This window comes from Harpia harpyja, chromosome 9 (genome assembly GCF_026419915.1).
Source record: "Harpia harpyja isolate bHarHar1 chromosome 9, bHarHar1 primary haplotype, whole genome shotgun sequence".
In the NCBI taxonomy this organism is placed as follows: Eukaryota; Metazoa; Chordata; class Aves; order Accipitriformes; family Accipitridae; genus Harpia; species Harpia harpyja.
In genome coordinates, this window is record NC_068948.1 from 23,944,014 (window position 1) to 23,955,698 (window position 11,685).

The 11,685-nt window shown below is 57.1% G+C and overlaps 1 protein-coding gene across 2 annotated transcripts; it reads right to left on the reverse strand.

Moving 5' to 3' along the window:
• Positions 1-1,804: 1,804 nt before the first annotated feature.
• On the reverse strand, positions 1,805-11,525 carry ZNF319 (zinc finger protein 319). Of its 2 annotated transcripts, XM_052796506.1 has the most exons (3): positions 10,869-11,525; positions 7,332-9,345; positions 1,805-2,379 (listed from the first exon to the last, which is right to left on the reverse strand). In XM_052796506.1, the coding sequence occupies exons 2-3, from the start codon at positions 8,970-8,972 to the stop codon at positions 2,374-2,376; spliced, it is 1,647 nt and encodes a 548-aa protein (XP_052652466.1). In that variant the 5' UTR covers positions 8,973-9,345; positions 10,869-11,525; the 3' UTR covers positions 1,805-2,373. The 2 variants fall into 2 exon arrangements, with proteins under 2 accessions (XP_052652466.1, XP_052652465.1); XM_052796505.1 differs by lacking the exon at positions 1,805-2,379 and having other exon boundaries at positions 6,033-9,345; positions 10,869-11,524.
• Between the last annotated feature and the right edge of the window lie 160 nt (positions 11,526-11,685).

Genomic DNA, 11,685 nt, shown 5'->3' on the forward strand with positions numbered 1-11,685 from the left:
GTGGGCCCACCAGCCCCATGTGCATGCTCCTGGGGAGCTGCAGCAGCTCCTGGACAGGCACGGTGTTAAATCAACTTGCTGCCCCTGCAGCAGGATCAGCAGTGGAAGCGGCACAGGCCCAAATCCTGCACCCCTCAGGGTACAGCCTGGCCCAGGTCCCACCTGAGAATACGGTGCTGCCTGAAAGAACAAAGCGACACAGGGACAGTTTCAAGTGGACTTTTGCAAGCTCAGGCTTGTGAAATCCTGTAGCGAGCAGTTCAAAAAAAGTGGCATCTGCTGATGGCTAAACCTCCACGGACACTCTGAAGACACCTCGTCTTTGAGCCAGACCTGCCCACAAAGGCCTTCGACTTATTTCTGCAAGTGAATACCCAGGAGGAACCCTGGGGAGGGAGGTTCTGCTCCTTACCTGGGTGATGCTGCCAGCATTCCTGGCATGTTTGCTGAAGAACTACTTTCCATCCACTTCTGCTGTCCTCTCATTTGCACCCCTAGCTTTTATGTTCATGGGACAAGGCAGGAGGGATTGCTGATGATACCTGCATGGAAAATAGCTACCAAGTAGGTAAAGTCTTCAGGAAAAGCAACCTGACCTTAAGGGGCTCTTAGCAAGTTACTGAGAGGATGCTGGTCCTACCAGCCGCTCCTGGTCCTTCCCCAGCCAGAGCCTGGGGCTCCAGCATGTGCAAAAATTACATGGCTTTGCTGTGATTTAGGGAAATCAAAGATGAGAAAGTAAAAGCCCGTGCAAAGCACCGGTGGTGCCAATGCAGTTTGCTTGCCTGGCCTGAGGGTATGGAATATTTCCTCAAACCACAAAGTTCAAACATGGGCACAGCTTACTATCGGCTGCGGTTTAACTTTTCATCTTCCCATGGAAATAATCCAGCCGGGAATAAGAAATTAGGGCAGCTGGGAAAGGTATCGCCCTTCTGCCACTGGGTATGATCCTGCTCGGTGGCACTAACGCCCTTCAGGGCTCAGCACAGCTGCCACGGAGGGACCAGTGACCCGGTACCAGTGTCAGCAAAGGGGAAGGGGGTCCTGCCCCTTCCCCAAGATGTGGGCATCCCTCCTCCTGAGCACCTCTCCACTGTAATTTAAGGAGCTCGGAATGGAGCAGCCAGGCGAGAAGGGTTGCTGAGATGTCTCCCAGCTGCGGGATCCTGGGTGAGTGCTGTCCCCACTTTTACCTCGGTTTCCCATCCCATCTCCTTCCCAAACCTTCAGCCAGAAGCATTTTTTCAGTGATCTGGAGACAAACACACATGTCACCTGGCCTGGGTGTGGGATGGAGAAAGTCAGGTCGTCTGCAGGTAGCGGGCTCCTCTCTTGCTATGACAGAATTGGGGGGGATGCAAACAAAACCTCTGGGAAAGCTGAAACAGTCATGCGTGGGGCTGAGGTCCTCAGAGCACAACATGATCAGCTTCTGCCTGCTAAAGAGATGCTCCTTTCTGGCAGGCAGAGAATCCTGCCTGCTTCTGCCCTGAAGCCCCAGCAGCAAGCTTTGCCCCGGGGAGGGAGCAGTCCACCTCTAGCAAAGGGCAAAACCACATTGCAGACTCTGCCTGCTTTTGCTTTCAGCCCCTGGGAGCCTGCCTGTATGTACCCTGCGTCTTGACTTTTGGTTACCAGGCAGATGAGCCATCATTTCTCCATCAAAAAAGCTCAGGGGAAAGAAAGAAAACATGAAAAAAAAAAAAACCAAGCAGAGCCAGACAGAGCACAAAGACAGACAGGGGAAGCGGTGCCCGGCACATGGCCTCCGCTCCAGAAATCTTACACGCCCACAGGAAGGTATAAATAACTATAAATTTATTAGTAAAGCAAAACCATTTGACACTCACACAGAAGAGCAGGATGTGTTAATACAATATATATACACACATACATGGAGTATCATCTTAGAAACACACGGACAGCAGTGTTAAAGGCACTGCAAGCCACACAAACCTCACCATCCTTGGCCGCAACTTCCCACGGCCCTGGGAACTCTGGCAGAGGCACAAGCACAGGTTAGGAGGAGCCCGAGAACCTCACTGGCCATGAAATCCCTCGGATCCACAGCTCAGAGACATATGGAGACAAGCCCATGGTCCAGTTCCCACCCGCGGTCCTGCTCTCCCTGCCGAGCATCCCAGACACGCTGTGAGAGCAGCATCTTCATGTCCAGAAAGCAGCGGAGGCGGCTGCCAGGAGATGCTGCGGAGGAAGCCTGGCAGCTGGGGAGAAGCCGCGCTCACTGGGGCCCCGGGGGAGAACCGCTGGCCCCAAACCTTGCCGGCCTGCCGTTATTGCATCTCAGCATTACGCCTGCATGTGCAGGAACCTTCCCGCAGGTGAACTCGCCACCCAACGGAGGAGGAGTCAAACCTTGAAGAACAATAAGGTTTTTTTGCTTATTATTAATAGCCAGGCTCCAGCTGCAGCCTGGACTTGATGGTAAATACCCAAGGGAAGTGCAGAAAGTGCTCTCCTCCCTCCTAACAGTGCAAGGCCAGGCTTGAGTGCCCAGAGGTGGTCCCAAACCACTATCAGAGGACACCTTCCCCCTTGCCCCCCACTCCAGCGTGTCAGCGCCAAGGCCAGAGCGTGCACGTCTTCCCACCCAGATCGCAGGGATGGCATCTGCTCCCCGGAGAGCTGGCAGGGCTGCCTGGCCATACTCGTGGTCCCAGGGGTGTCCACGCCATGGCTAAATCAGCTCAGCCGCCTGCTTTATGCACACAGCCGCTCCGCAGGCATTCCCAGGGGAACTGAGCGGTCCGGCCCTACCCCAGCGCCATGACTTCTCCCCAGGAATGTCTGACAACCCTTCACTGACTTAACCCCCAGCCTCGGAGATGTGGCAAGGGGACCCACCACGGCAATGGCCGCTCTCACCCCAGTGCCCATTTCCTACAGCTCTGCTCTGGCTCCTGATTCTGGCTTTGACTCACTCGCCAGAGCCAGCTGTACCAGGGACACAACCCGGCCAAGCCAAGCTGCCAGGCCACCGGCATCACCTGTACCCAGCAAGACAGACGGCCTCATGGGGGGGGAAGGACCAGAAGTACCCACTGGATTCCAGCGAGATTCGGGTCCCAAACACCTGACCGCATCATCAGTGGTGTGGAATCACATGGATCCAGCCACAGCCTGGGAGAGGAGTTTGGGGTGGGGAGGGGGTGGGAAAAGAGGAAAAGACCTCGCAAGCAAAATGGAAAAAGGGATGAAAACCAAACTGCTGCTTACAAATAAAGAATTGAACAAAGGGCAAAGAAGCCTAGAAGGTCTTATAAAAGTATAAGCAGAATAGCTGTGGAACGGAAGGGGCTGAGACACAGCTAAAGGCATCCTGTAGGTAGGGTAAGCGGAAGCAAAGATTGGAAAAAAGCCCAGGTAACAGACTACCTTCTTCCTGGATCCAGGAACCCAGAGGAACAGCAGCCCTAGAGAGCAGGATTTATCTCCTGGACAACATCCACGCTGCGTTCGGCCAGCCTAAACTTCCCTGCCACCTCCCCAGCGGCATCCTATGCTCAAGCTGCCTGCCGAAGAGAAAAACCCTTCGGGAGGGACCACCCCCTACTCCAGCCCTACAGAGCATCCTCAGGCAGTCTGGCAACCAGGTCTTGGAAGACATGCAGGAGCACTTGCCATGGGGCTGATGCAACACCAGCTCCAGCACAGCAACCCTCTTGGGTGCTGCGGGGTGGCGAATGATGCGAGAGGCCAAGCAGAGGCAGCATGAAGAAGCGTGAAAGTCTCCTGAAATAAATCTCAGAAGTGAAGTGCAATACGGGTACAGGTTTTACTCCCAAGAGCCTTTGGCCACAACTGCTCTTTGGTTTGAAAAAGAAACACCAGCAGTTAGCACAGAGCCCTTTGCAGTGTGATGCCCAGTGGACACTGGCCCTCCAGGCCAGCCCCTGTCTGCCCACCCAGCACCGCACTTCCTGACACTCACGTGCCTCCTGCTATTTCCATCACCTCTTGCACCTCACGGTACAAAACATGACCCAAAGGCACAGCAATGGAGATCGACCTGCTCTCCCAGCCCACCTGTACCCAACACAGCTACTTCTAACTAGACAATCTCCCTATAAAAATATACCCGAGGCTCTTGCCAGCCGCTCAGCCGCCCGCTCCGCACAATCCCTCCACCCACCAGCACCGAGGTCTGGCAGCAGAAGCTACCACGGGCTTCTACTGGATTTGGGCTGTTGCAGGGCAGCAAACAAGATGAAGAGGCCGAGTCACCACAGGCAGTCCTACTTAATGATGTTCTAATGCCGTACCAAGATCTTTTTGAACCTGGAGGCACCTACTCACAGGTACAGGCTGATGACCTGGACCTGGGCTCATCCCTGCCAAGCTCCTCACAGCATCCCTCTCCACCAGGCAGAGGGCCCTGAGCACACAGCCCTGATGATGCTCTCTCTGCCCAGGGCACTTCTTGGCTGTTGCCATGTCGTAAGTGGAGCCGGAGCTCCTCGCTGCGACACTGAGGGCTTTCCCAGCTGCCCAGCACAAGGGAAACACTCCCCAACACTCCCTATGCCCAGGGGACAGGATCCAGCAGCTCCACAGCCAGCGCACGGTGTGGAGCTGTGTCTGGGGCTCACCGCCATCCTCCTCTGCCCCAAGCACCTGAGGCTGTCCAGCCACCTGGTCCCCTGGGGAGGGAAAAGAGCAGGGCACATCCATCCAGAGGCCACGCTAATGATTTCTGCAAACCCCTCCTCTAGCCAGCAGCTGCCCCAGAAAGAAATACAGCCACAAAAGCCCCTGGAGGCTCCAGCAGTCTCCATTTCATGCCCTCCTCTTACTAAAGATGAGCCTCTCTGCAAGCTCCCAGCTCTGGGCACTGATGCTGGCTGCCGGTGCCGTGCTCAAGCGGTCAGGGCAACTGCTAGACCCCTGGCTCAGTGGGACCTGCAGCAGCTGCTCCAGGCAAGAGCAGAGCTAACCATGGCCTGAGGCAGGAACAGAGTGAGGGTTCAGGTGGGTGCTGCACTGCCCAGCTGGCCCCGGTCCCATGCTCACAGCCTCCATCACCACCAAGCCCTTCTGTAAAGACAGGATTAGCCTTCCTTGGTTTGGACTCATTTTTTACTCCTACAGTAAAGCATACACTGAACTTACTACATATTAAACAGCAAAAACCAGCTATCTAGAACCAAAGAGCTCTTTAAAAATCCAAGTTATCACATCTTTTTTTTTTTTTTAAAAGATCCAGTATGACATCAAGTTAAACTATACAGTATTTTTTAATGAATATTAACAAACTGCTTTAAAAAAAGGCAAAAAAATAGAAAAGGAAAAAGAAACGCTGACAGAAAACTCGGTAGGAAGTTCTACATCTTTGAGGCAGCATGAAGTAAGATCCCTCTTCCTTGGGCAGCAGACAGCAAGGTCTGCTTTAATCTCCTTAAAGCTGCGCATGAAGAATACTCAGCCCCAGGGTCGGGTCTGTCACTGAACTGTCTCTGTCCCCAAAAATGCACTCCATCTCCCCTCACTGCACTGGAAATGGAAACAAAAGCCTTTTTCCACCTTTCAGATGAGCGTCCCCTACTAGCAAAGGAGGCATAGCCCAACCCTCTGCAAGGTTAATCTATCTATACTTGCTGTGGACAACATTTATTAAACTTGTCTTAATCACCTGTGTAGCACATGGGCAACTTCCTGGCTGTTGTTCACTAATCACAGCTCGTCACAACACTCCTACCTCATATGAGGGCCAGCCAAGATCACAGAAGAGCTGAGGCTGGCAGGGACCCCTGGAGATCACCTAGTCCAATCCCCTGTTCACACAGGGTCAGCTACAGTCAGTTGTCCAGGACCACATCCAGTCAGGGCTTGAATATCTCCACAGATGGATACGTAACATCTTAGTATCTCCAAAGATGGAGAGGGAAAGGCTGGTGGGCAACCTAGTAAGCACGCCTTCAACTTCCAAGGCATCTAACTGGCATGTAACGGGTCTCTCGGTCATGAGAAGCCAGCAAAATCCTGCAGAGGAAAACACCTGAGGCTGCATCGACCTTGCTAGGGGAAATTTATTTAAGTGATGTTTACAAGAACTGTGCAAAACCTGAAAAATACAGAAGAGGTAAAGAAAGAGTAAAGGGGTAAAACAAGACTCCTGCAAGAGGGGAAAAATAATACACTCCTCCTTTACCCACTGCTAACCTTCCCCTCCCCGTGAAGCTGAGACCACAGGCCAGGAAGGATTCTCCTGGCTTGCTCTGGTTCCCCCCAGCAAATCAGACACCAAGCCCCTGGCACACAGCGTGGGTTACCATCAGTAATGGTAACACCTCCAAAGTTGTACGTTAGTAGTAGTGTTCGTCTTGCCCTTTAGTGTTCGAACTGCTGGGATGGCCCTTTGCCTGACCCCCCCTGGAGGTACGCTAACAGCCCAAGCGGTGCAAAGAGGGAAGGGGCCTGGAGGTAAGTCTTGGCAGGAGAGCTAGGTCCCCCAGGAAGCAGCTCTTAAACGCCAGGCTCTCGGCAAGGAGTAGGGCACAGAGGCTCTCCTCGCCACGCTCTTCGGTAGCGGCGCAGCGCTTGCTACTCTTCCCCATGCTGCTGGCAGGGACAGGGGGTGGGCAGGCTCGCTCAGAACCCTTGCAGAGTGTGACAGACAGCGACTGCAAAAGCAGCAATGTCAAAGTGCTTTTTGGAGCTGTGCAGCCCCATGGCTTTTCCCTTTCTACACTCTAGAAAGAGGGAGAGCAGGGGAGTTTGGGGCAGTCAATCAACACTAACAATCTGAAATGGTCCTTTCAGCTGAGCTTGGACCAAGAAAGGTGGGAGATCCCAGCAGTGGAAACCTGCTACTTCCTCGCCGAGCAGCACACCCCACGAGAAGGGGGGGCTGGCTCTGCCTTGCTCCCAAGCCCTCTCCAGGAGGAGGAGAGTTACCCAGCCCTCCCCACTGACCCCGCCAGGCAGGGCAGGGGAAAAAGGCTGCACGCAAAGGGCTGGTGCCCGCAGCAGACAGCTGAGCTCCCAGCACTGGAACTGCAGGTACAGCGCAAACTACAGCCCAGGGGACGCCAGGCAACTACAGGCAGTTTCCTCTCCCCACTTCCCTCCTTTCCTCTCCACCCCTTCGAGCTTTTCACGTAGTCCGCTGGCCCTGTGATACAGGTGGCGTGTCAACCACAGAGGCCAGAGGAAAGTTTACCTGCCCGCCCACCATACCTCCCCTTTCCCCCAAACTCCCTGGAGGCCGTCTGCAACAGAGGAGAGGGAAGGGGAGGCTGAGGCTCAAGAGCGTCACATGCAAGCTGAAAGCTGCCGAGGCGGGAGGCTCACGGCAAGCAGGCAGCCACCTGGTAGGCGCCCTCGGCCGTGTGCTGGACGCTGTGCTCCTGCAGCAGGCCCAAGTCCAGGAACCGTTCCCCGCACCACATGCACTTGTACTGCTGCTCCCGGGCATGCACACTGTGGTGCTTGTTGAGGTGCTCACGCTGCTTGAAGGCCTTCTCGCAGGAGGGGCACTTGTAGGGCTTCTCGCCCGTGTGCACACGCCGGTGGCGCTGCAGGTCCGAGGCGTACTTGAACCGCTTTTCACAGTCGGGGCACTTGAGGGGCTTCTCGCGGGCCGGGTCGCAGCGGTGCTGCACGAACTCGGAGGAGGAGAAGAAACGTCTTTCGCAGAGCGTGCACTTGAGCGGCTTCTCGGCGCAGTGGGCCAGCTGGTGCTTCTGCAGAGCCGAGGCCCGCTTGTAGGACTTGTTGCACACCGCGCACTTGAAGGGCCGCTCCGCGTTCTGCACGCACTTGTGCCGCAGCAGCTCTGAGGATTGGTTGAAGCCCTTCTGGCACACGTTGCACTTGAAGAGGTTTTCTATGCCATGCACGTGCTGGTGGTACACCAAGTGCGAGGGCTGCACGAAGCCCTTCTCGCACAGGTTGCACTTGAAGGGCTCCTCGGCCTTGTGCGTGCGGCGATGGCGCATGAGCGCGTACTGCTGCTTGAAGCTCATCTGGCAGAGGTCACACTTGAAGGGCCGCTCCTCGCTGTGCGTGCGCTCATGCTGCCGCAGGTCCGAGGGGCGCTTGAAGGCCTTCTGGCACTCGCCGCAGCGGAAGGGCCGTTCCCCACTGGGCGTGCAGGGGTGCTGCAGCAGCTCCGACGACTCCTTGAAGTGCAGCTCGCAGACGTTGCACTTGAAGAGGTGCTCCCCTGAGTGCGCGTACATGTGGCGCACCAGGTGGGAGCGGTGCTTGAAGGTCTTCTCGCACACGGTGCATTTGTAGGGCCGCTCCGAGCTGTGCGTCCGTTTGTGGTGCACCAGGTGGGACGACTGGCTGAAGCTCTTGTCGCACAGTGTGCACTTGTACGGCTTCTCACCCGTGTGGATGCGCTCGTGCCGGGACAGCTCCGAGAGGTGCTTGAAGGTTTTCTGACAGATAGAGCAGCTGTAGGGCTTCTCCGAGGGGTCGAGAGGCTGTGAATGCTCTGCCTCGGGAGGCTTGTAGGTCTTTTCACAGATAGAGCACTTCATGGCGTTGCCATTGTGGACATTGTGGTGCTGTGCCAGCGAGGTCAGGAGGGAGAAGCCCATCTTGCAGACGCCACACACAAAGGGCTTCTGCTCCACCTGGATGCACTGGTGTTCGAGGAGGTCAGTGGCCTGGTGGAAGATCTTCAGGCACTGGGTACACTGGAAAGAGCGGTCATGGCCTGGCAAGCACTGGTGCTCATGGGGGTTGGAGAGGTGAGCGAGGTCGTGGCCACACACACCGCATTTGTGGGACGGCTCTCCAGCCTGGATGGGGGCGTGCTGGTGGTGCTGCAGACCAGGGTCCGGCTGGAGCAGGATGCCGTAGACGGCACAGCCCAAGGGGTTGTCAGCAGTGCTGGGCGGGATGGAGTGCTCTGGGAGGGCGGCTGCCCCAGCGTGGTGCTGCTGCGGTGGCGGCGGCTGCTGTGGTTGCTGCTGTTGCTGCTGCCAGCTTTCTGACATGCTTGGGAAAAAAAAACGGGATTTTAGCAGTGACAGCTTCAGCTTCTCAGTTGAAAGGGTTCAAGTAAAAACAAAAATCAAAAGTATCCAAGTTCCTGATTCCCCGTAGCTGATCCCCTGAAGTCGAGGACAGAAAATCCAGCCCACAGCCAGGATCTTGGGAAGCAAAGAGGTGACTGGGACTCCAGAGCCTCCTCCTTAGATCAGCACAAGTTCTTTGTGGACTGATTTGGTTTGGCTTTTTCTATTTTGGACAAAAGAATAGGAGGCAGAAGCAAGTGCCTTGAAGACAAGAGGAGGCCCTTCTCCGTGATGGCTGCAATGTGCTCGCATTTGGGAAGGGCGAGGGAAGCAGCCCAGGGAGCAGCTCGCTCTGCAAGGAAGAAGACAGCTCATGTCAGGTCTCGGAGGAAAGAAGGGCAAGTCTCTAGTCAACCTCCCCCCACAGCTCACTTTGAAAACTCTCCTGCGTCCCTGCAAAGCTACCAGGAAGCCAGCATGGGGGAGCTAATCAGAACCAGAGCCCCCCTTGCTGTTGCATGGAGGGCCTGGGACAAGGTATGCTCAGGCCGGAAAGTGTCGGGCTCTGCTCAGCCGCAGCCAGGCACGTGTTTGAGTGGCACACTCTCATGAGAGGCAACACAACTGCCCAGGTCCCAATCAGCTCAGCCATTACCCCGTAGGCTGTCAGTCGCTGGATCTCTCAGCCCCGCTGGGGGCACTGGCTGAGAACATCGGGGTCTCTGCATGGGCTGAGGTACACCAAATGCTGTGCAATCAAGAAGCTACTACAGATATCAAGGCAAATCCCAACCTGATCCCACCACAGCTGAAACACCCCTGTGAAGCAGTTCTGCTCCTCCTGCCGCTCGGGTATCAGGCACGTTACCCAAGGGATGTACATTAAGAGATCTCCCGCTCTCCGGGCAGCACTTGTAGACTAGAAAGAGCCAGAGAGCTCAGGGGAAGGTTTGCCCTCAACGTTATCCTATCCACAGACAAAACACAGAACCCACAGGTATCGTGCGCAGCACTCTCTGTGAAGATAAAAGAAGTGTTAAAGCAATGGCTCAGCTGAACCTCCTACCAAACCATGGAATAAAAGTACACTGGAGCCGAACAACGCACACCAGAGGTGCTGCCTGGCCTTGCTATAGGGCATCACAGAGGTTTTGCTCACTGAAAGGTTCCAGTCTTTCTAGAGATGCCCAGTAAAACCTGCTATCAACTTAGAGAAGAATAAAACCCACCAGTGAGCAGCAGATAGCAGCAATGCCAACACACCTCAAGAGAGAGGAAGTGTCCAGGCCTTGGCAAGAAGCAGCAGCTAGCACTCCTGGGCCAGGAACCCCAGCCCCACAAGAGCACACCCGTTTCTGTATCAAACCGCCTGCCCTCACCCAGGGCAAGTAAAACCTCGGTCTTCCAGGAAGGTGTTTGTTGTATTTAAAACTAAGCAATAAGGAGCATCAGAGGAACCCACTCCCCAGCGTGGCCACCTCCTCCAGCACTCAGCTGAGACCGGATTGTGCCCCACAGCTTGGGGACCACTGGACTGCACTTCTGCCTACAGGGACGCTGCGTTACTTTGTCCGCCGGCACAATTTGGGGCAGTAAAACACCCAAAGGCCCCCACCGCAGCCCTGCTGGTATGCAGGATCTTCTCTTTCTCCTACATAGCTCACCTTGACCATCGACACGAAGGGAGGGCTCACAGTTACAATACCTAGCACCCAAGCTCGACAGGATACAAAACTTCAGCACAGCCCAGCTGCCACCCCAGGCAACGTTAACCGTGGCAGGAGCAACCCAACGGTGAGGGCATCCCAGACCATCCGGCCTAATGGGGAGGGGAAGCTCGCATCCCCCCAGCAGGGAAGAATAAGAAATACCAACCTTGGCTTACCGAGGGCTCTGCACGGGTACCCGACTCGGCGCCAGCTCCGAGCCTAACTCATCCCTCCGTGGGAGGTGGGAAGCGACAACCATTTAAGGAGAGAAGACGGGAAAGCAGAGGTACTTTCAAACTGGAGAAGCGGCCCGCGGCACGGCCCGCTCCGGCATGGTCCGGGCCTCCCACAGCCGGGCCGAGGCCGCCTCAGGGAGAGGCGCGGCGGGGCCGCGGGGCGCGGGGGCGGCCGGGGAGCTCGCAGGCCAGCCGCCGCCGCCGCAGCCCGCGGCGAGGCCCGTCCCGCCGCTCGCCTCTCCCCATGGGACGGGCTCCTCCGGCCCCGCCGGCCTGCGGACAAACGCGGTGACGGCGGCCCGAGGCCTTCGCCGCCGCCGCGCCGGGAGGCCCCGCGGTGGAGTGGGGGGTCCCTGCCCGGCCGGGGCCGCCCCCGCCCCGGCGAGGCCCACACAAAGGGCGGCGGCGGCGGCCGGGCCCCTCACCTGCGGCGGGAGGCCCCTGTCAGCCCGCTCGCCGCCGGCGGGACCGCGGCCTGCACGCTCCGCCCGAGCCCCGCGCTGGCGTGGCGGGGGGAGCCGGGAGGAAGAGAAGGAAGGAAGGAAAGGGAAGGGAAGGAAGGGGGCGCCGGTGCCGGAGGCGGGAGGACAGGCGGGCGGGCGGCGGCCGCGGGGTGCGGGAGGGAGCGGAGCGGGCCGGGCCGGGCCGGCCGCGGCGGCGGCGGAGGAGGAGGCGGGGCGGGGCGGGCCGCGGCGGCTGCCCCCTGCCGGGCCGCGCCGCCAACAGCGCCGCCACCCGCCGCCACCG